This window comes from Cervus elaphus, chromosome 20 (genome assembly GCF_910594005.1).
Source record: "Cervus elaphus chromosome 20, mCerEla1.1, whole genome shotgun sequence".
NCBI lineage: Eukaryota > Metazoa > Chordata > Mammalia > Artiodactyla > Cervidae > Cervus > Cervus elaphus.
The window spans coordinates 63227129-63251614 of NC_057834.1; the positions used below are offsets into that span (position 1 = coordinate 63227129).

The following is a 24486-nucleotide window of genomic DNA, read 5'->3' on the forward strand; positions in this document are numbered from 1 at the left end:
GTATCTGCCACTGATGAATATAAATGGACAATTTTAAAACATAGTGTATGCTTATTTAAAGAAGTACACTGCCCAGGTTAAGACTTTAAAAATATTAATTTTACATTAGTCACTTCTCTAGCTAACTTCAAGAGTCTCCCTCCTTACATTTTCTAATTTTTACTTCTAATTTATATGGCCAAGGCCATACATATTTTAGAGTTAACTAATTATAAAATTTCAAAGAATGAAATTCTAACTTCAAACATTAGCTTTTAAATCATTTACAATCATATCCTTCTCTTTTGCACTCATAAAATTGGAAGTCTTTCCAATTTTCAGTCTTTCCAACTGAAAGAAGAGAAGCTACCACCACAGTAAGAATCTAAAACACTTGGCTTTCGTACCATATACTCCTGGATTAGTCATTAAAACACTAGTTTTCAAAATCTAATCTTTGGACCAGCAGCTCTGGCATTATCCACAGGCTTTTTAGAAACACAAATATATCCACCCTATCTCAGCTTAGAAAACCATCCTTTCTAGGGATGGACCAAGGAAATGGTTTTACTAAACTTTTAGGCAGGTTAAAGTTTGAGAACCACCGCTTTAGGGTTAGGGAAGAAGTCTAGAATTTATGATGAAACCTGTTTCTATTAATGTTTTATGGAACTCAGTCATTAATATTCATTTATATATTGTTTAGAGCTGCTTTCATGCTACAAAGACAAAACTGAGTAGTTGCAACAGACACTGTAATATTTTAATATAAAAATATTAAATTTTTACTATTTAAAAAGAAATTTGCTGAATCCTGATCTAGATGTCTAAAAGATTAATTATGCAACAGATATGAGCAATTTCTTCATATAATTTTAATCGCTAAAGGGAAAATGATATTAAAAAAGGGTTAATTTCTAACAGAGTAAAAACAAAACATAATTTGAGAATATACATGCCACTTACATTATCCGCTGTGTTTCTGATGAAAAGTCAACATATCTTCCAAAAATAAATTTAAGGTCCTAGAATTTCAACAAAGAAAAGACCAATGAGGAAAACCAGGGGAAAACATGCAAAATAATAAAACCAATTTATAAATTTCAGCTTACCTTTTCCTGAACATGTTTAGCTAAATTCTTTACATAAATTCTACAGTTTGGTTCACCAGGTTCGTAACTTCTAAAAACTGAAAGATTTTCCATTTCTTACATAAAAACAAAGCAAAACAAAGATATAAAATTAAGACAGCTTCATCAATTTTTTTCAAGAAAAACTTAACAGCATTCAAATATAACTGCTAAATAGACAAGCATTAAGAAAATGTTAAAATCATAGAAATTAATGACAATGTTACTAATGGCATAAAAATACCCATTAAAAATCTAAAGTGATAAGTTAAAAAATTTCAGGCATCTAGAATAACTAAAATGTATCTGATAAAATATTTTCATTAAAGCGCTTTAAAGTTTAATTTTAAGAATGAGTTACTTTATTTGAAAGACTGAAGCAAATAAAGATGCTATCAAACATCTGTGTTATTGTTCTGATTAAAGTCAATCTAAGTACTAGACACCAATATATTCAAATGTAAAATAAATTACTTACAATGTAATTATCAAGAATTTCAAACAAACTGTGGGTTCTGAATCTCTATGTAGCTACTTCTATTTAGTCTCTGAAATGTATTCCTGACAACTATATGTTTAAGCAAAAATGCGATTTGGAAGTCTGTTTCCCGATATTATGAAAAAATTATAATGTGTCACACGTCAATCTAAAATCCCTAAATATTTTAAGATATACTAAAATAGGAAAAAAATCCATTAGAAGTAAAAAGCTATCATATTAGGATATAAAATTCATAAACACAGGCTTTTAATTACCAAAGAGTTAAAACTATATTTTAGACAAACAACTGCTTTGCATACATCTCAGACACAGTATTGTGATGGTCTATCAACTGTGACCTGAATACAGAATTCCAGACTGTTGGTCATACTGACTTAAGATGTCATATAAAAGTTTCAGAAATGAAAACATTCTTCCAAACAAATATACTCTGGGAACATTGTATTGAGGAATACTTTCTTCCCTATAAAGTATGAGCACTAAAAACCAAAAGTGATGATTAAAAACATTTAACTGCAGAGATGTCTTGAAGTACATGCTTTAGTTAAAGTAAATAACATGAAGAGATTTGTTTTGTTTCTGAAGGGCCAAAGAAGTGTAAAATAGAAAGTAAATTCTGGTTTATTTCATGAAATTACCTTCTCGAGAAATTCTGCCCTTTTCCAACTCCCTTCTAGAAATACATTCTGATGGCATTTCATCAGAGTCATCTTTAATCTCCTCTGCGGTGTTCAAATTTGGTTGGGGGAAGATTTTTCCGAATCCTATATTAGATGCATCAGCTTCAGTAGCAGGTAAGTCTAAGAGTTAACATTGATGTTAGTCGTTAAAAATCTTCCCTTCAAAATAGTTTTTCTTTTCCATTTTTAATTTTTACAATATCTTCTAGCACTAAACCTCTTTGGTGTTTTTCTCAATGCTTTGAAACAGGGGTGAGCAATCTTTTTCTATAAAGGTTCAAGCAGTAAATATTTTAGCTTTTGCAGGCCATATGGTTTCTATCACAACTATTCAACTCTGACACTATAACATAAAAATCATAAAATAAGACACTTCCATTTGAGGATACTTAAAAAAAACAAAAACAAAAACAAAAATCCATTATACCTCTCCCCACCAAAAAAAAAAAAAAGATCAATACTAATGGTGGTCCTACAAGAAGTCAGGAAAAATATGTATTTGCACACTTACTCAATTAGGAAAATTAAAATCATTATAAGTTTTTAATTCACAACATAGCAATATAATGAATTTCATTCAGAAAACATGAATTTTAGCTTCAGCGAAAGTTAAACTGATTTGGGGTAGAGGGTTGGGAAGGACAGGATTAAACATGCAGTAGAAAAATTCCCAGTTATACTACCTAAAAAGGCAAACAAAACCTTAAAAAAGCTATGAAAATGATGCAAATAATGCCACACTTAGGATCTTAAAAGTCTCCTCCTAATGCAGCAAAACTATTGTGCCAAGAGATCTCCTGTGGCCTGAAGGCATCAGTAAGAAAAGAACCTTTAAAACTGTTTTCATTGTTTATTCACCATTACTCTACATTGATGCAGAATGGGATGACTGCCACGCCCCTCAATAAGAGATAAGTCTTTGAGTAAATTATGCTTAAAAAAATAGAAATTTGTGTCAAAGGGTGACTAGCCATCAAATACAGACACTGAAACAAAAAAAAATTAGCTATCTGTAAAGGCAACATGTTCTCACTACCATCAGAGAGACAAGACTAAAACTAGCTATTCATTCAGTACATTTGCAATACTTACTAGATCTCTACCCTATATTCATTTAAGTGCTTGAAGATATATGTACAAAAATGTACATACCAGAATTTCTGTAGTAATAAAAAAAATGAAAACCTCAACTTCTATCAATAGATTTTGATGAAACATTTGCATAACTATACTGTAGAGTGCAATGCAGCCTCAAAAAGTAACCTATGATGACTATTTTTAAAAAAAGAAGAGAAAATAAAATGTTTATACACAAGCATAGGATAAGATCTGGAAGGACTATCTTCATATCAAATTACTAACAATGCTTATCTCTAAGTAGTCAGATAGGGAAAAGTGGGGTTTGAGGTGTTAACTTTTTAAAACTTCACAGGCTTCTGTTCTGATTGTATTGTCTATAGGCTGGTATTATTTCTAAAATTTAAAAATTAAAAGAAATGACATTGTAGTATAATATCAAATTAATGTTTAAAATAAGCAGGAAAAAAAAATCTGTAATATCAATATATTATCTTTAAACTGAAGAATGGTATCTTGCTTAACAACCTTCCGTGTCTTTTGGATTAAAAAAAATCTACATGAAACCTACAAAAGATTTCACAGCTTGTTTTCCTAACCAGTAATTCAACTATACTAGTAAAACCACAGAGCATCACACATTTAGTAAGCAGTGAAAAATAACTCAGTACAAGAAACACTTATATTTTTCGCATAAATAAACATCAGCAAAAACCAGACTAAATTTCACCCTAGAGTTCATTACTAGTAAAAGGTAACACATTTAGAACCAATTTTAGTTTTATTTAAAAAGTTTAAAATGAATAGTATTCCATGACACTAAGGAAGACCTAATTGCACATTTTAAATATACTCACAAATACTAAAAACAGAAGCACACAAAATTTAATTCTAACACAAAAAACTGATTGAGAAAAATTTTTACATAGCATGTTAAAGAACTAGAATATGCTTACCACAATTTTCTTCTTCACAATTTTGTTGCTTTTCTAAATCTTTCTTAAATGCAGCTTGCATGTCAGTAGATATATGGAATTCAATTTTTTTATTACCTACAGGTTGTGGTTGGTCAAATACATCCGAAGGTAACAACACTGGATGTAAACTGCTGTTTATAAACAATCATAGCATTACTTTGTAATTGCAAACAAAATTTTGAGAAAAATGTTATTTCATATTAACTTTAAATTTAAAACATTAACACTAATAAAACACACTAGAGGCACTGAACAAAGTAACTTATACTTAATACTTTAAAAATCCTAACAACTATTCTCATATGGATATTATTAAATTCTTAGTTTAGACAGGTAAGGAGTTTGAGGTTAAAGGATGTTAAATAATTGCATAAAGTCAGTCAGTAAAAGACAGAGATAGAACTTGAAGACTATTGATCCTGAACGTCAGGATATTGGCCAATATGCAAAAAAGTTCACTCTATGATTAATGTAAGTATTTTATGCACTGTATTCTATATACTATATGTAATAAATCTATGCTGGCCAATGGAGTAGCCATAAGCCACATGTGGCTAATAAGCACTTGAAATCTTGCTTATGTTCTAATCTGTACTTATGTTCTAAGTACAAAATATACACCAGATTTGACAACTTTGTATGGAAAAAAAGAAATGTAAAACATTTCAATAATGTTTTATATTAATTGTATTTTGAAATAACAGTTCAGGTATAACTGGTTCAATAAAATACATTATTAAAATTAATTTCATCTTTTAATGTAGCCACTGGTAAATTTAATTGGTTCACATTACAGCTGACCTTTGAACAACTCAAGAGGTTAGGGGCCCTGACCCCACAGCAGTAAAACATCTGTATGTATATAACTTCATCAACCTTCCATATCCATGGTTCCTCTGTATTCATGGATCCACATCCATGGACTTAACCAACCTCAGATCATGTAGTACTGTAGTATTTACTGAAACAATCTGCATAAATATAAGTGGACCCACATAGTTAAAACCCACGTTGTTTAAGGGTCAACTATATTAGTTTTTAATTGCTTGGTGCTGTTATAGAAATTAAAAGCATGGGACTGTGATATCAAAACATACATAGGTGGGAAATATGCATCATATTATGTACACTTAACATGAGAAAATAATTCTAAAAAATCCAAAGATTAAAGACCCACTCCTATAAAAATGTAAAAACATAACTTTAACAAACTTTTCTCTATTTATGAAGTTACTTACAAGTTCAAAGTAAATTTACCTTGTAGAAAAGCTGAATAGAATTAAAACTGTAATTAATGGCAATTTTCACTGATTAAGATATCTAAGTACACAGAAATCCATGGTAAACAGGCTAATAATTTCTACCATAATTTCAAAAAAAAATTTGTTAATGCAAAATGTCAGATCATCAGTCAAAAGGGATAATACATTTCAAACAAAATACACAGTAATAAACACTATTTCACTGGCAATTTCTCTGTTCTAACACAAAGTTTAAGACATAGTGGGAAATTAATTTATATCTAATAAAATTCCTTCATACTTATAGCCCTGATCATCACCCCAAAATCAGTGTATTTCCTGAAAGCTTACTGTAAGATGATAAAATCTGAGAGAAATTTTTAACTTTTTAATGTCAGTGGTATTAAAACAGTTCCTTCAATGTATTCAAATATCGTAACATAACATTTAAGGAAGGCAGGTATCTCCACATCCTTCTAGCTTTCCCTTTCATTTCTATTCCTACGCACCAAACTGCCTTACCTCTGGAAATGTACTTTTTTATTCAAATTGGATCTCTCTTCCCTGACCCATTTTTGCCGCTCCTCCTTCAAGCCCAGCTCAAACTGTCTCCTCTGTCTTAAAATCTTTCCAGATTTCTTAACTGGCTGTGATCTCTCCTTTCTCACAATCATACATTCTCAGTTACATCTTGTTATAACATTTAATATTATAAATGCTAATACAATAGTCATCTGTGCGTATGTTTTACCTGTCCATAAGACCATTAACTCACTGTTTGAAAAGGTAGCACTGAGCTTTGGAAGCATACTCCAAACCCCACAATATTTAGCATAAAACTTATCACACATTGAATATTTAAAGGTGGGTTCTGTGTGCTAAGCCATGTGAACTTTTACCTGCTAGGGTACTTTGAAGCAAAAAAATGTTTGATATTAGGCAGTGAAGTTAGGAAAAACTAACAAACTTTCATGTAAGCACACTGTTGATGCCATTATCAAAACTGTCAGTACAGGAAGAGAAAGAGATAAAGTAAATTAATTTTGTTTTGAATAATACCTTAAGTGCATATAAGACATTGAGTATACAAACAGGAAACTGGAAATAAAGACTTTGGAACTCAGGAGTTTAAATCTACAGATGGAGATTTGGAATCTATCAGCTACAACAGGTAAATCATAAAAATTAATGATATTAACAAGTAGTAAAAACATATGAATGGAAAATGACCACAGACAGGAGTAAATGGAATCCAATACTTAAAAAGCGAGTGAGTGAGTGAGTGAAAGTCACAAAAGAAAAAAGTATGAAGAAAAAGAGGAAGAGACAGAGTTAAGATGAGAAACAAAAAAATTAAAGGTGGACAATTTTGAAACCTGGCATAGTCAATAGTATCAAATGCTGGTCAACTTTGAGAAAATTAGGGATACTTGTGAATTTGGCAAATAAGAAATCACTGGTAAGCCAAATGGACTGATAAAAGTCAGAATGAGAAATGATTTCAGTTAAGCAATTAAACAAAGTATAGAAAGAACCGTTATCCTATAATCTAGAACAAAACTACCTGTGTGAAATAGATGATGATATATTCAACATATCCTTTATTTTTCTCTTTTTTCTCACATGGCGCTGCTTTACTGGTTTTGGTCTTTTGGGCTGAAGATTTGCCAGTTCCATTAGTTTGGTCATTCTACATTAGCGAAAGAAAAGTAAATAAGATTTATGTAAAAGCCCAGTTATTTACCATTGCTTTTGTTAAGCTTAAATTTTTATTTGAGCTTATAAATTATAAAATGATTTGTATAGCTTAAGTAGAATCTCTAAGTCATAATTTAAGATATATTTCATTTGACAAAAGCTCAAGTTATGAATCTCCTTGACCAATTTTCATCTTAGCTTGAAGGAACCGGGAATTTTCTTAATTGCAATTTGTCAAGTTTTAAAGATATGTTTTATTATGAAAATTATTAGTTGCCCAAATAAATGACTGTACTTTGTGCCAAAAAGTTAAACAAGATACACTAAATATAATCTTTGTAACTTTACTGCTCTTTCCTTGACTGATATTCAACAGACCTTACAAACATAGTAAAATTATTTTGATTCATATTCTAATTATTAAGGAAAACCTAGACTTAAATACTTTATTTAAAAACATTTTGTGCATAATTGTTGGAAAGCATCCTTATATAAATAACTTACACCATTCTTGAAAACAGAGTTTTCAAATACTATACTCTAAAGTAGCTTAATCAATCAAGGGTTGACAATTGATACTTTGTATATAACTTATCTGCATTATGATTATGAATATTTAGAATAGATCTTGTCTAGTCTTTCTCGGCTCTTCCACAGGATCAGATACAGTGTTTCCACAAAGCAAGTTCAAAACCATTAGTCACAGCTCTATTTCTCCAGAGTTTAATTTTATTTTAGGCTCTGCTGAACATTATTAACAACTTATTGTTCTTTTCCAGAAGCTTTAAATAAAATATATGTAGATCGTCAAGAACAACCAATAAAAGAATAATTCATTTTCAGTAATTATTATGAATATTCTTGTATAAAATTCTATGAAGTTGCTCTAGAAATTACTCTGGGGTAAATAAAGTCCAGGGAAGTAAGCTGACAAAACAGAAATACAACCTGATTTTGTTCTATAAAGTCTTTGCAAACACTGAATTAGTGAATAATGAATCACTGTCCCTAGAGGAAATTCAGGATTAGGTTCCCGCAAGCATGTGCTCACATTTCATTCACTGATCAATATACACCTCATTTTATGTTTGTTTACTTTTAAGAACATCTTATTTAATATATATTTTTGATTCAATAACACTGAACTCATAGTCAACAGCACTAACTCAGGTCTCCTAACACACAGAATTTTCTCCATAAAACACATCATAGCCCTCTTGATTTTGGAAACCCTAGACAGCACTTCAACACTACACTTGGGGGCATTTTAAACAGCAAAACCAACAAACAGCACAAAAATGTGAAAAACATGGTACTTATAAACAGTGAAAAAGACCCTTGTTTACAGTATAAGAGCTGAAACAAGAGGACAGAATGTCCCTTTGTTCTACCTCATCTAGCAATGTGCATGTCAAATAACTCAAATTTTTCACCATTCTGTACATGCCCATGTCTGCCAGAAGACCGTAAAAGCACTGCAATTACTGATGCTGAAGTTATAAATAAACTGTAACAAGTGGGCAAGTTCTCAAATACAGAATCAATAAAAAACGATGATCAATTTTATAACATTATCAATCAAAAAAATTACTCGTTATGCAAAAATTTTTCCTAAGGTCTTGATTTCTAGTCTCAGGTCTTAATCTATAGTATAATGGGGAGCTGGGGATGGACAAATGCTAAGGACCCTGAATTAGGAAGAACTATATGCAAAATTTAAGAAGAGTAAGAGAATCTCATTCATATATTCTATGTTTATTAGAATCTACACAAACACTTGACATTACATACCTCTGACGGTCTTCATCATCACTGCTTTCATATTCTGATTCTTTACTAGATAATTCCTCATCCTCATCTGGCAAAGGAGGTTCCTCTGGTGGCTGAGGAGATGTAGGTGGAAGAGGTGCATGTAATGGCATATAGTCCTCATACTAAGTAAAAACAAAAAACAATATGGTAATCTATGATGTTTACAGAATAGAAAACTATTTCCATTCAGATACATGATTCTCACATTTCTCTATTCCTCATAATTTTCTTTTACACATTCAACATATACTGATGGAACACCTGCCTTAGTAGACTTTAGTCGATCACAAAACTTGTTTCTTCTTCCTTGGCACCTAACTGGACTAAATTTCCAAACTTTCCTTGCAGTTGGATTTCACCTGAGTTTTAGTCAATGAAAAGGTTAGCATAAAAGCTTCCCACACATAAAATTCTCTCTTGTTTTTTTTTACCTGCAGGCTGCATGGTAACGTCCTCACCAACCAGGGAATGCACATAATGCAGATTAACTTGGGTCTTTTTAGTGACAGAAAAGAACACCATTCTGCCCTACTTTTGGAATGAACCTGGCATGAGCAAGAGATAATATGAATTGTGTTAAATGACTAAGATTTGAGTTTTGTTAACAGCAGCTAGTATAATCTTAACTATTATCCTCGCAACATGCCAGGCATTGAGGTTTCAGAGTTACAAAGAAAGATTATGAAGCTAATATAGACATTAGAAAAGCAATCAATGCACAATACAAAAGCAAATTTTCTATTTATATGTTAGCCTTTAAAATAATTTATCACTGTTATTATCTAAAAAAGTACTAAGGGGACATTTATACAATGGAATATTACTCAGCCATAAAAGAGAATGAAGCAGTGCCATTTGCAGTGACACAGATGGACCTAGAAACTGTCTTACTGAGTGAAGTTGTCAGAGAAAGACAAATATCATATAATATTGCTTATATATGGAATCTAAAAAAATGGTACAATGAACTCATTTAGAAAACAGAAAAGAGTTACAAACATGACTTAAGAATCAGTCATGAATCTGAACAAACTTATGATTATCAGGAGGGAAGGGAGGGAGGGATAAATTGGGAGATTGGGATTGACATATACACACTACTACACATAATATACATAAGAACCTATTGTATAGCACAGGAAACCACTCAATAATCTACAATGGTCTATATGGGGAAAAGAATCTAAAAAAGAGTGGCTATATGTATATGTATTAATATAACTGATTTAGGTGTGACTGCACACCTGAAATACAGCACTGTAAATCAACTATACTCCAATTAATAAAAATAAAAATAACATAAGAAAACATAAAGTACTGTCACCACCGCAAAGTCGCTTCAGTCATGTCTGACTTCGTGCGACCCCACAGATGGCAGCCCACCGGGCTCTGCCGTCCCTGGGATTCTCCAGGCAAGAACACTGGAGTGGGTTGCCATTGCCTTCTCCAATGTATGAAAGTGAAAAGGGAAAGTGAAGTCACTCAGTCATGTCCGACTCCTAGTGACCCCATGGACTGCAGCCTACCAGGCTCCTCCATCCATAGGATTTCCCAGGCAAGAGTACTGGAGTGGGTTGCCATTGCCTTCTCCAATAAAGTACTGAGTATTACAGCAAACAATAAAATTACTAAAATTACTCGAGCAGATATAACCTACCAACAAAATTATTGATAGATTTGCATAGTAAACTCTAATAAAAAAATTATCAACCTTTTTCATCTCCTGCAAATATAACTTACCAGCAATAAAACCAGAAAGATGGAAATTTTAGACAATTCAGCTTGTTAAAATGTAACTGTCTTATAGGACAGCACAATGTTCTAGATCAAAGGACTGAATAACCCTAAGAGAAATAATGGCCTCTATTACCAAAAGCATTGCTTTAATATTCTGGGGAATTCCCTGGCAGTTAAGTGGTTACAACTCCACGCTTCCACTGCAGGGGTCATGGGTTCAATTTTTGATTACAGAACTAAGATCCCACATGCTGCATAGCATGGCCAAGAAAGAAAAAAAAAAAAAAGTTCTGGCTTTTTCCCACTTTCAGTTCTCCACAGGACTATTATTAAGTTAAATTTGTATTGGTTCTTCATTTTCAATAAACGTTAGAGATCAGTGGCACAACATTTGTAAAATTTAGCCTCAATAATCTCACCACAAGAGAAATTTTGAATGTTGAAAATTCCAAGAGCTTTCTTACCATAGGAGGCCGGGTAGTAATTGGTCCAAAAGGTGTGGGCAAATTCATTTTATTCATAAGATGAAGCACCTTAATAAAAGGGATAAAACATTTGAAATCAAATAGAAAAATCATGATTCAACTCACATCTGATAGTGTACTCAAACACTTTGCAATAACACAAGTGATTAATTTAGTGCAAAGGAAGGATCACCTCTTGCCTTTATAATCCCAGGAAAAGACTAAACTGGTATATCTTAGAAGATCAGCCTTCCTAAAATATCTATCAATTGTGCAAAATACCATCATTCTCATTATTAAAAATGTCATTTTCTTACAATGTAAAATTTACTAAAGTGTTTTTTTCCTTGATTATTGTGGAATTATGAAACATAGAGAAGCATAATAATAAGAAAATCATCATCTATATTTTTTACTTAAAAGTATCTTTTATTGTCAATATTTCTAAGCATTTATTGAGGGATCCTCTGTATCTTTTCCTCTAAGAAAGGAAAAGCATATGCTAAAGTAACGAAGAATTACCAGAGATTACATTTCCCAAATTAGCTTATCCTTATTAGTATTATTAATACTAAACATATTAGTATTTTTATGCTATAGTTTATAAAAACCCTTACTTGAAAGTAGTAATTTTTTCACTACCTTTTGCAATGGACTGAATGTTTATGTCCCTCTCAAAAGTTTATATGTTAAATCCTAACCTATAATGGTATGATATTAAGACATGAGGTTTTTGGGAAGTTATTAGGTCATAAGGGTAGAATCCCCACAAATGGGATGAGTGTACCTTATAAAAAGCACAACCGCGAGCTCTCTCACGCTCTTTCAGCTACATGAAGTTACAAAGAGAAAATGGCCATCTTCAACACAGAAGAGGGCCCTCGCCAGAACCTAGCTATCCTGACACACTGGAATACAACTTCCAACCTCCAGACTGTGAGAAATAGTTTTCTATTATTTAAAAACCGCCCCAATCATGGTACTTAGCTGTAACAGCCCAATCTAAGACATCTTTAAAATTCTGAAATATTATCACCCCTATAGGAATTAGTCTGATTAATACAACTATTTTTTAAAAAGTATGAGAAAGTATTTACTTTGAGAAAGGTTCATTCTACTTACCTGCACATAGAACTTAGGCACACTTGCCAAAGCATTTACTATATTTGCTAGGATTGTGCTTGAAGGTGGTGGGTACATATACTTGAGGCATGAATTTAGAGGAAAAGTCAGCCTAAAAAAATATTTAAAATGCTTATTGTGGTTTAGTAAGTTTCATATCAATAACTCATTTAAGGTAAACTAATAACATACAAATTGCTCAAATGATTAAGTAAATCTAAGAGTACTCTGTTCCTAAAAGATCCAAATGATTACATTTAAACAGCAACTTGCCTTCTCTCTGCATTATAGAAGAATATAGCATTTCTTTTCAGAGCTTATCTTACAACTTTGAACATTTTAATGGAACCAAATTCAGTGACAAACTCTTAATGTTCAATATGTTTAATCAACACACTAAAAATCTTCATTATATATAATAAAATTTCCTTTAAAAATATCTTATTTGACAAAACACACACACACATACCCCCCACACACAAACCTATCTATCCAAAATAAAACCAAAAGACACAATGAAATACAAACAAAAATGCTAACCCATGGTTTGGTGCAATTCCATTTTCTACAGTTAAACAATCCAGTTCTTTCTTTTCTTTATCATCTTCCATAGGATCATCAGACCTAAGAAATATGGAATCAAAGTTGATGTTATCTACAGAAGAAACAGAATGAAAAACTGCACACAAAAATGACACTATCTTTTCAAACACAGCATTATGAAAACAGCTGCATAAGTAAAATTTTCAACTGTTAAGTAAATACCAATGAAAAAGAGAAACTAATTCCAGATATTATATAAGGCAAGCCACATTTTCATTTATTCTTCATAGCAACCACACGACAATGGTATGATGAATCTTACTGACAGCCCTCATCCACCAAAATTGAAGTTCACAGGTATAAAATAGCGGCATACAAATGTCTCTAATGTGCATCAGCAAGGGTTTCTTAAAAATCAGACCACTGAGGCCTATGCTCCTCCCCACCCCAAGCAACCCAAACTTCTGATTCAACAGGACTAGGTTAAGGATGAACAATCTTTCCTTCAGTCAAGATTCTAGACGATGCAGCTGGTACAGGGATTGTACTATGAGAATCACTGGTGTAAATCAATTTATAAAGGTCATATAGCTACGAAGAATTACAGCTAGGAATCAAGGCCGTGCCTATTAATGATACCTTGCTATACACTAGGATTTTATACTAGTTACCTTCTCTCCACTTATAGTTGAACACTTTCACCCTACTCTCTTTCCACTTCACATTAGTTAAGTCCTAATATTAAATCAATACTCAGGTTACTAATGCATAATTAGGAACAAACAAATGTATTGCTTTCAAGTACTAGATTCAGTAGGCAGATACAATTATTTACTGTTTCAGATTATTTACTTGCTAGTCTGAAAATAATCAAAGAGCAATACAACTCTTTAAAAAAATTAGTAATTTTTTAATTTTTAAGAATTTTTTTAATAAAATAAGAAAATAATAATAAACTTTTAAAAGGCTAGGAAAACCTATCGACATACCTTTTCTTTTTTTCAGTGCCCAAAGGAGGACATGGTGAATGAACTCGATCTTGCTCTTTTGCAAATTCAACAACTAAAGTATGACCCAGAAGTTTCAGTTGATGAAGTCTTGTCAATGCCTTCAATTGGAAGAACAAAAGAGTAAAAATATTCATAACTGTACCAAAGTTATCTATTAGAGACAACATATAAAGTAATTTATACATGCTTTTTGTTAAAGCTGATAACATTTCTTTGGCTATTTTTCACCCATTTCTAATCTCAGGCTGCCAAGCCTTCATTATTCCTTAGGCAGTGTTTATAAAATGTTTAGAAAAACAAACATAATGAACTGGGCTGGTTTCACTTTAACTTCACAGTCACAAACACAAATCTGAGGGCAACCCTTAGTGAAGCCAACCAGTTACATACTACATTTCAGTTCATTTTTTTCTACCAATCTCTAAGATAATATTTTGCACTATTGCCTTCTTCCTTAACTTCATGATATTCCTGTCCCATTCTTTTAGCCTTGGATATTGCTTCCTACTTTAAGAAAACTGAAGCTACAAAATGAGAACTTAGGATTTCCCACCATAATTTCTCATCTACCATCTTCTGAATCCACATATTCTACCTTCTATCTGTTATCACATATCAACGATCCATGTTCTTATTTAAATCTAGTTGACTTGTATATGCTTCCCTGATAGCTCAGATGGTAAAGAGTCTGTCTGCAATGTGGGGACCTGGGTTCAATCCCTGGGTCGGGAAGATCCCCTGGCGAAGGAAACGGCAACCCACTCCAGTACTCTTACTTGGAAAATTCCATGGATGGAAGAGCCTAGTAGGCTACAGTCCATGGGATCGCAAAGAGTCAGACATGACTGAGCAATTTCACTTCACTTCACTTGTATACTAAATCCCAGCCCCTCTTCTCTCTGAAACTGTACAGGGTGTGTTCCTACCTACATTGCTAATTTTCTGTCCTCTACGGGATTGTCCACAACAGCATACAAACACAATCTGACTTCTCCCATCCTAAAAAAGTATTTTTCCCTCATCTATTGATCCCACTTATCACTATTCCCCTCTCTCCCCTTAAATTACTCTTGCACTGAAGCTCCTCATGAAACATTTATGCCCTCTATCTAAAATTCCTCTCCTCCCATCGAGTCTCAAACTCACTCCAATCAGGTTTATGCCTTAATCATTCCACTGACACTGCTTGTCATAAACAACAAATTCTGTACTGCCACACCAATGGCCAACTCTCTATCTTCATTTTATACTATTTAATACAATCACTCCCTCCTTGATACATGTTCTTCACTTGGAGTCTATAGACATTATAACTTCCCTACAGTTTTCTTCCACACTTACTGTATTTTACTCCTCAATCACTTTGGCTTATACTGTCTTAAAATCTTAATGTCAGTATACTCCAGAGGTCTATTTTTGGATCTAATCCAGTACCCTAAATTTAAGGACCATCTTTATGCTGATAATTTCCCAACTTATAATTTCAGCCAAAATCTCTGTCCTTAAGTCAACGAACATGTATCCAAACTACTGGATAGCTTCTTTTAATTTTAAACATTTTAAACTTAACACTCCAGGAATTGAATTTTCTCTCCCCACCCTCACCTCAAATGTTTCCCATCTGGAAACTTTCAATGGAAACTCCCTTCTTTCATTTACTCATGTCAAAAATCTTGCAATCACCCTTAATACCTCTTTCCCACGTTGCATATCTAAGCCATCAAGAATTCCTATTTGCTTCTACTTCCAAATTAATCTAGAATCTAACTATTCCTTACCATCTCCACTGCTACCACCATGGTCCAAGAAACCATCATCTTTGGCCCAAACTAGCAGTATAATCTTTTAACACATTTTCCTGTTTCTACTCTTCCCTGCCTTCCATCTATTCTTAACACAAAGTGATACTTCTAAATATAAGTCAAATTATGATGCTGTTTTGCTCACAGTACTACAATGGCACCCAATTTTATTCAGCAAAATCTAGTGTACTTCGAATGTACATGTTATGGCCCTAACTTATCTGACCTCAAATTCAATTTCTCCCCTCATTTTTTATGCCTTGGTCACAAGTTAGAGCATTTCACTTATTCCACTTACTGGAATTCACTTCCCCAGATTATTTCTTTAGCTAACTTCCTTCACTTCTTTCAAAATGTTGATCAACATGACCCTAACTACCTTAACTGTAGCTTAACCCTCTCAACCCAGCACTCCTGATCCTATTTTTTTTTTTCCAAATAGCATTTCTCATTTTCTCAAATACTAAACAACTTATTAAGTTTATTATTTATGGTCTGTCTCTCCTTCGAGAACATGAGTTCAGATGAGGGCACAAATCTGCGTTTTATTTACTGATTAATCCCAAGATTTAAAGGAGCATCCAGCACATAGCAAGTACTGAGTATTTTTTGAACAAATGGAACTTTAGGGCTTAACTGGGACTATATTTTATTTTACCATCTTTATGCATTCTTATTTGACTCCATTATACAAACCAAGTTTCTAAATGCTTTAATAATTTTCAAGTCCTTAATTCAATCTAGAACTTTTCACTGTCAACGAACCTTTGATTATCTGAAATACAGGTGAATTACTTCAAGTTTCTTCCCCTCAAAATGTGTCACACATTCTCTTCAAAGTTATAGCTTTTAATTTTTAATGTTAACTAGTCCTCATAGCTTTCTCAGCTACTTATTAGAAACATGTCTCTCCCTTTGTTTTAAAAAACTATCAATCAAGTGCACTATAGCCTAAAAACTCTATCACTGCTACTATCTTCTCATTCCTTCTTTTCAATATAGTATTTCCCAAAGACAATGACGGGTTCCATGTCCTCTCCTCCAAGTTAATTTTGACTCTAGAACAACGTGGTTCATTACCATATTTTACCAACAATATTTTAAAACTATATTTCAAAAGGTCTTTTTTGAAAAAAATGTTTTCCTATATTTTAATATATACAACGTGAAAGTCTTCTGTAATTCCACCCTGGGAGAAAGACATTTATTATTTGGTATATAGCTCTGCTACACTTTGTTCTGCTACTGCTGCTAAGTCACTTCAGTCGTGTCCGATTCTGTACGACCCCACAGACAGCAGCCCACCAGGCTCCGCTGTCGCTGGGATTCTCCTGGCAAGAACACTGGAGTGGGTTGCCATTGCTTTTTCCAATGCATGAAAGTGAAAAGTGAAAGTGGAGTCGCTCAGTCGTGTCCAACTCCTAGCGACCCCATGGACTGCAGCCTACCAGGCTCCTCCATCCATAGGATTTTCCAGGCAAGAGTACTGGAGTGGGTCGCCATTGCCTTCTCCACATTTTGTTCTAGGCATACACTAACATACATAGTAGTAGTTTTCAAAAACTCCAAGGTTACACCATATGTATTTCCCAGCTTTGTTCATGAATCTATCTGGGTTACATTCCTGATCAATACATATTCATTTGACTTCATTTTCTGAGCGTTGTAGTCCAGTGTATGGATATACTACAATTTAAAGTGCCCTTTCCCCTTATTAAGAATTTGGTCATTTCTACAGTTTTACAATAAAAAGTACTTTACTATTAGACTGTTAATTCTTAACCTTGTGTCATCAGAGGATCTTGTCTTCTTAAAACCCCCTTCTCGCAAAATTCGTGAAGCGTTCCATATTTTTACAGAAAAAAAAAAAAAGAGAAAAAAGAAAAACCCCCTTCTCTTTGCAGCCATGAGAATTTGTTTTCTAGTTCTACTTCCTTTTTTAACTTCTCCCTCCCTCCCTGTCTTCTTTGCTGGCTCTTCTTCCTTTGGGAAATCATATTCATTCACCTTGTTGAAGAAATTCCATTTTTAAGCCTGCCTCTACTCTAGACCCATATTTTTAATTGCTTTTTATAATATTTCCACAGAAGTAGCCCACTGACTCCTCAAAGTTAATAGATAATGTATGAATTCATTACAAACCTTTGCAAACATTCTCTGAGTCCTGTCCCTCATATTAGCTAACGTAATAACTCAAGAACTCGGTCTGAAAATCTTCAAGCGTTCCCTCTCTTTCAACCATATCTATAGGGATCACAGGACCTACAAACACAATCTCTACCAAATGTATATCTACTTCTTCTTTTGTCCTCTTACTGCCTTATTCAGATCTTTTCTCCTACCTTGGCCACTGTAACAGTTCTCTTGTCTAGGCGTTCCTTTTGATTTTTCTATATCTAATCTTTTTCCATACTGAATCCATTACATGAACTCTACAAGATATCTTTCATAGAGCTGACTATGTTACTGGTCAGCTTAAATTTACCACGTACCTTAAGAATAACTACTGAACAAAATTCAATCCCTCCCTTCCTTCAACCCAAATTTAGACTCAACCTACTTTCCAAGTAAGTCCTATTTTGATTTCAACACTCAGCTTTTGCTCCACTTAGAGCTTTCCATGCTCCACAGCTTTCTTTAGTGGTCTCTAAACATGGAAGGCCCATCTCCCTTTGTTTTTGTCTCAAGATGCAACTAATCATTACAGGTCTACCTCAAAGGTCACCTCCTTTGCAAATGATCCCCTAGGATTTTTTAAATATACATTCTCTATTTAATGCTTAAAGCACCTTGCCTTGCAACTGTTACGTCTAAAGGATGTTTCCATCCTTCAAAGCTTGTCATTTTTAATTATGTAACAGGTTACAATTCAATTTTAGTTCATGTTCCTGTTAATCTATTGCATATCATCATAAGGAAAAACCCCAACGAACTTTTTGGTCAACTCATAATAGTCTTATGCCCAAATATCTAAACTTTGGGCAAAATCTGCCAACTGACAAGCCAAATGTAGCCAATGAGGCAAACTCTGGAAATATAAACCTTTTTGCTTTTAAAAGGGCTTCCCTGGTGGCTCAGCTGGTAAAGAATCCACCTGCAATGCAAGAGACCTTGGTTCAATCCCTGGGTTAGGAATATCCTCCAGAGAAGGAAAAAGCTGCCCACTCCAGTATTCTGGCCTGGAGAATTCCATGGACTGTATAGGCCATGGGGTCCTGAAGAGTAGGAAAGAACTGAACGACTTTCACTTACTTTACTTTGCTTTTAAAAACTATAGTTTAGCCTCATGTTTCATTTTTTAACTATGCCTGGATAATAGAAAGTTGGTAATAAGTAACAGAAAAGAAACAGTCATACCTTTACAGCTGCTTTTTCATTGGGGAAAGTAGCAAAAGCTGTATGTTTCTGAAAAACAATTAAGGTACAAATTATTTCAAATATAATTTCAATTTCTCATAAGGACGTCTGATATTTTACCAGCTGACAGTGATTTGACATATTAATAAAATCACAGAAAAGGCAGGAAATCAAGATCATTTAACTGACTACAAATTTCAGGACAGTGTTTTTGAATGTTTAGGATCAGACTTCTTTGAAATGAAAGCCTTGGGAGTGCACACACACAGCATGTTTTAAATATATTTTCAAGTACTTCAACCATCCGTACGTTTAAAAATCTCTACTATCCAGAGAGGTCCATTCTTAAACTATCCAAAATCATAAAATATGTTCCATGTATAACGCATCCAAAGATCTAAACTTTTCACTAGATAGCCAAATGCAAAGTTTAAATGGGTCTTTCTTTTCACTCAATTCACAACCTTGGCTGCATATTAAAATCACTTGGGGAGACTAACTATTGATGCCCTGTCCCATCATAGATCATCTGGCAGAAACATAACATCACCGTCACTATTTTAATGAAGAGCAATCATCTAAAACGTCTTCAGATATAATGGAAAATAAAGTAATTTTGTACATTCCTGGGTTGAACTTTCAATAGTCTTAAATTATCGCTCCCTGAAAGATTACGTCGTACGATTTTTATGAAGAACATCTTCCTCAAAAATCTAGAAATCCTCTAACTAAGCTTACTCAAGTTGTCGACTTCTGTAGTTGATCTCTATTTTGATGAATGTCTTAACGTTGGCTTATAAGCAAACCAAAATCTTTAAGTGCCCCTTTTTTAAAATATTTTTGAGAGTACTCTTGAGTTTAAGAGAAATACTTCTAAAATCCGATTAGTTTAGAGATTCCCAGGGTGGGTGAGACACGAACTATAACTTCTGTCTGCTTTGCCTTTCTCAATCGCCCTTTTCCTCAGCGCGGCAACTAATCGAGGCACAAGCCAATTAAAACTTGATTTGGGACGAAAGATATTTTGATATAAAAGAGGAAAGACGGGGAAGGGGAAGAGGAAGCCCCCACTCCACAAGCGCATCTTCCCCACTCTTCTTTTTCCTTCTATCAGAACTTCCCTTCCCCAGGTCACCAGCATAGGATCTTCCCCGGAAACTAGAGGCTCGCGCGCTCTTACCAGGCGGCCTTTATCAGACAGGACACGCACGGACTGCGCCCCGAAATACTTCAGCAAGTCCTCTTTCTCCTCAGCGGTAAGCTCGGCTGGCAGGTGCCTCACTAGAAGGGTTCGGTCGCCCCGCGGGGGAGAAAGAGAAACAGAGCTCTGGCATCCTCTGGACATAGGCAGCGGCTGTTCTGGGGCCGCCATTTCTCACACAGACTCAAAACCTGAGAAGCCGCTGAGGAACGCGCAGTAATCAAAAGAAGCGGAGCTAAGAGTCTTCTTCCACTCCGCGCTAAGGATTCTGGAAACAAGGAAATAACGCGAGACGGTCGCCTTCTCGCGAGACCTGCACCACTGACGGTGACAACTTTTCGGGGACAAATTCCTTAGATTGGAACGGGAATTTCCACAGTGATGGGAAACCAAAATGATTCAAATTCCAGATAGCTGCTGATGATGTTTAAAACAAAAATTCCCCCGAGAGAGGTGTGAGGATTAAAATGTTAAAGTACGACGGACTTCAGCCGCCTTTTCCGAAGACGAAGTTAACAAGGACAGAAGGACTTACTGCTGCGCATGTGCGAGCGGCGCTCCGGTCTGGGCGTGGCACCGGGGCTGTCCCGAATGGCGCTTGTTAGGTTTCTAATCCTGGCAGATTTCCAAGTGCTTGTGATTGACTGACAAATACAGGGTGTTTGCCCACGGCACTGGGATGCCTGAAGGTTGCACGTTTGTTTCTTTTTCGGCTCAGTATCCTTCACATAGCCAGGCTAACTCAGTTTTAAGGAAGAAAAAATTGAGACACAAACCGTGTTTTGTTTTGTTGAATCATGGGACCCAGCAGCCTGATGAGGTATGGCCATTGTTCCCTTTTATGCAACTAGCTGCCTTTGGGGCTTAGTGGTAAAAGAACGCAGGCGACACAGGTTGGATCCCTGGGTCGGGAAGATCGATCCCCTGGAGGAGGAAATTGCAACCCTCTCCAGTATTCCATGGGATTCTCCCATGAGGCCAGAGGATCCTCTTAGGTTACAGTCCTTAGGGTCGCACAGAGTCGGACAGGACTGGCATGCAGGAAGAGATACCCTAACATCACTCCCTAGTTTACAGTTGAAGACTCTGATGTGTACAAGGATGTGTAAATCACATAGCCAGTAAATGAGAGAGCTGGAATTTGATCCTGCTAGTAAGACTGGACTTTACACTATTCTGCCCTGTTTCTGAATGGAGTGAGCCTGAGATGTTTACTTATTCCATACAGTGAGGGCCTTGAGAATTCCAGGTAGAGGTATTTTAGGTGCAGCAACTATAGTCTGGAGGTCTAAGGTGCCTCTTACTGCTCTTTTTAATTTGCTACTTGATCAGATGGTAACTGGATAGCAATAAATAGTATACCAAAGGAGATGGCAATGGCGACCCACTCCAGTGCTCTTCCCTGGAAAATCCCATGGACGGAGGAGCCTGGTAGGCAGCAGTCCTTGAGGTCGCGAAGAGTCAGACAGGACTGAGCGACTTCACTTTCACTTTTCACTTTCATGCATTGGAGAAGGAAATGGCAACCCACTCCAGTTTTCTTGCCTGGAGAGGCCCAGTGACGGCGGAGCCTGGTGGGCTGCAGTCTATGGGGTCACACAGAGTCGGACACGACTGAAGCGACTTAGCAGCAGCAGCAGCAGCAGCAGCAGTATACCAAAGTTTGGCTCCCGTGGAAAACGGATTGGGGAGCGGGGAAGGGAAAAACGAAAAACGAATAAAAACTAGAGAAACCGTGACGGACCCATCCACAAAATGTCATGTATGGAGAGCCAGATCATGAGGGCCCTATGGGTTAGTTCGGAGTCTTGATTATCTGAAAAGCAATTGGAAACTGACACAATTTTTTAATAGAGCCCTGTGTAAATGTGTATGTAATGATTACATGTTAGATATGAAAATTTCTCTGGTTGCAATGTGAAAAATGGAGTAGAAGCAGGAAGACTAATTGGGCTACTGCAGCGGCCTAGGCAAAAGACACTGTTAGAAATAGTATGGTAACAGTTGTTGTTTAGTCGCTAAGTCATGTCCAACTCTTGCAACCCCATGGATATAGCCCGCCAGGGTCCTCTGTCCATGAGATTTCCCAGGCAATAATGCTAGAGTAGGTTGCTATTTTCTTCTCTAGAGGATCTTCCCAACCCAGGGATGGAACCCACCTCTCCTTCATTGGCAGGTGGGTTCTTTATCACTGAGCCAACAGAGAAGCCCTTGGCAACAGTAGATATGGAGAAAACAAACAGGAATTGGGATATATTTTGGAAGTAGAATTAATAGATTTGCAGATGAAAAAGAGTAGTTACACATAAATTTGGGGGTTTTGGCTTAAGTCCCAAACCATCTAGGTGAATGATGATGTCATTTACTGAGGATGAGAAGAGTTCCTAAATTGCAGCTAGTTTAGGGACTGTAAGGGAGGAAGGAAAATGTTAAATTTAAAGAACCTATTCAGTATCCATTTTTAAAGTAGGTAGTTGGATGTGTAAGTATGGCATTCTGGCGAAACAGCAACACTGGGTACATATGTAGCATCAGCACATGTAATATTTATATCCAAAGTGTAAGAGTATAAGTAGAGAGAAATGGGACCAGTATTGATCCATGGGGAATGCCAGTGTTGAGAATTGAGAGGAGGAAGAACAAAGCAATCCTTTCTCTCTTGGCACTTACGTTCTAGTAGTAAAGACGGACTGAAACATGTGGATGAGTAAGTAAATGGGTTCCTTTTGGAGAATAAATAAGTGCTTTGAGTGAGAAAGAAAAAAATAATACAGCCAAGGTAGAGAGAGAAACTGATTAGTGTGCTCAGTTGCTAAGTCGAGTCCGACTCTTTGCAGCCCTGTGGATTGTAACCCACTGGGCTCCTCTGTCTATGGGATTTTCCAGGCAAGAATACTGGAGTGGGTTGCCAGTTTCTCCTTCAGGGATCTTCCCAACACAGGGATTGAACCTTCATTTCCTGTGTCTCTTGCTTTGGCAGGCCAGTTCTTTACTGAGCCACCTGGGAAGCCCAAACTGATTGGAGCATGCTGCTTTAAACACTATCTTTGGAGGCTTTCTCCAGCATCTCTTACAGTTATCATATATAATTAGCATATGGGGTGTGTGTGGGGGGGGGGTGTGGGTGTGTGTGTGTGTTAATCACTCAGTCATGTCTGACTCTCTGTGACCCCATGGACTGTAGCCTGCCAGGCTCCTCAGTCCATGGGATTTCATAGGCAAGAATACTAAAGTGGGGTGCCGTTTCCTTCTCCAGGGGATCTTTTCAACTTAGGGATTGAACCTGGGTCTCCTGTATTGCAGGCAGACTCTTTAATGTCTGAGCCACCAAGGAAGCCCTAGCATATGGTAGGCATATGTATATATTTGTTCAATGAATGAGTTCATGAATGGATTAACTTTAATATTATCCCTTCCTCTTATAGTCAGTAATAGCTACATCAGTCGTCAAGATAAGTTTAATTGTCTTTACTATAATTGAGCTATCACAACTCAGTGAGATAAGAACATGACAACATTTTATTTTCTCTTTACTTAATTGCTTTAGTGGTAGTCAATTGAATACAACTTATCCTTCCCTTGACAATAACTCAGGCAGATTTCATAATATCTTGGTCACCCTCAGTTACTAATAGTCCAAGTTGGTTTTGAAATATCATCTTCAAACTCTAATAAATTCACAATTCTTACCCTACCCTCGTATAAGGCTTGACCTGAGGGATAGGAGGAAGATGTGATTTGCTTTAGTTTCTTCCATGTTTAAGTGCAAGTGGCTGTGGTCTGCTTTGGGTTGTGCTTCCCTCATTTCCTTTTCTTATTATAGCCCAGAGCTTCCCAGACTTTTCTCAGCTTATGGTACCCTTATTGTTTTAGTAATTTTTTCACAACATCCCTCACTGCTTCCTTGTTGCCTATTACCGCTCTTTTTTTTTTTTTTTTTTTTTTTAGGATCTTAGTTGCAACAGGTGAGTTCTTAGTTGTGTCATGTTGGATCTAGTTTCCTGACCTGGAAATGCCCTCTGGGTTTAGAGAGCAGAGTCTTAGCCACTGGGCACCAGGGAAGTCCCACCTTTTGATTTTTAAGAGGCACTGCCACCTGGGCGGACTCAGTAAGGCTCAGCAATTATTCCATGTTATTTCTCTGCATTTTCCAA

The 24486-nt window shown here is 35.4% G+C and overlaps 1 protein-coding gene across 4 annotated transcripts in view; it reads right to left on the minus strand.

Annotated features, from left to right (window-relative positions):
• Positions 1 to 20819, minus strand: part of RNPC3 (RNA binding region (RNP1, RRM) containing 3) — a 31316-nt gene extending 10497 nt beyond the window's left edge. For 3 of the 4 annotated variants that reach the window (XR_006335603.1, XM_043875934.1, XM_043875933.1), the window contains exons 1-12: positions 20312 to 20819; positions 19132 to 19179; positions 13952 to 14070; positions 12960 to 13043; positions 12420 to 12531; positions 11298 to 11366; positions 9076 to 9218; positions 7151 to 7276; positions 4325 to 4476; positions 2250 to 2411; positions 1092 to 1186; positions 946 to 1004 (exon numbers count right to left, since the gene is read on the minus strand). Coding sequence is in view for 3 of the 4 variants with exons in the window: in XM_043875934.1 (XP_043731869.1) it covers positions 946 to 1004; positions 1092 to 1186; positions 2250 to 2411; positions 4325 to 4476; positions 7151 to 7276; positions 9076 to 9218; positions 11298 to 11366; positions 12420 to 12531; positions 12960 to 13043; positions 13952 to 14070; positions 19132 to 19179; positions 20312 to 20503 (1361 nt within the window). In the remaining variant the exon portion in view is untranslated. The remainder of the gene's footprint in view (positions 1 to 945; positions 1005 to 1091; positions 1187 to 2249; positions 2412 to 4324; positions 4477 to 7150; positions 7277 to 9075; positions 9219 to 11297; positions 11367 to 12419; positions 12532 to 12959; positions 13044 to 13951; positions 14071 to 19131; positions 19180 to 20311) is intronic. The other variant, XM_043875935.1, reaches the window with a different exon arrangement.
• Between the last annotated feature and the right edge of the window lie 3667 nt (positions 20820 to 24486).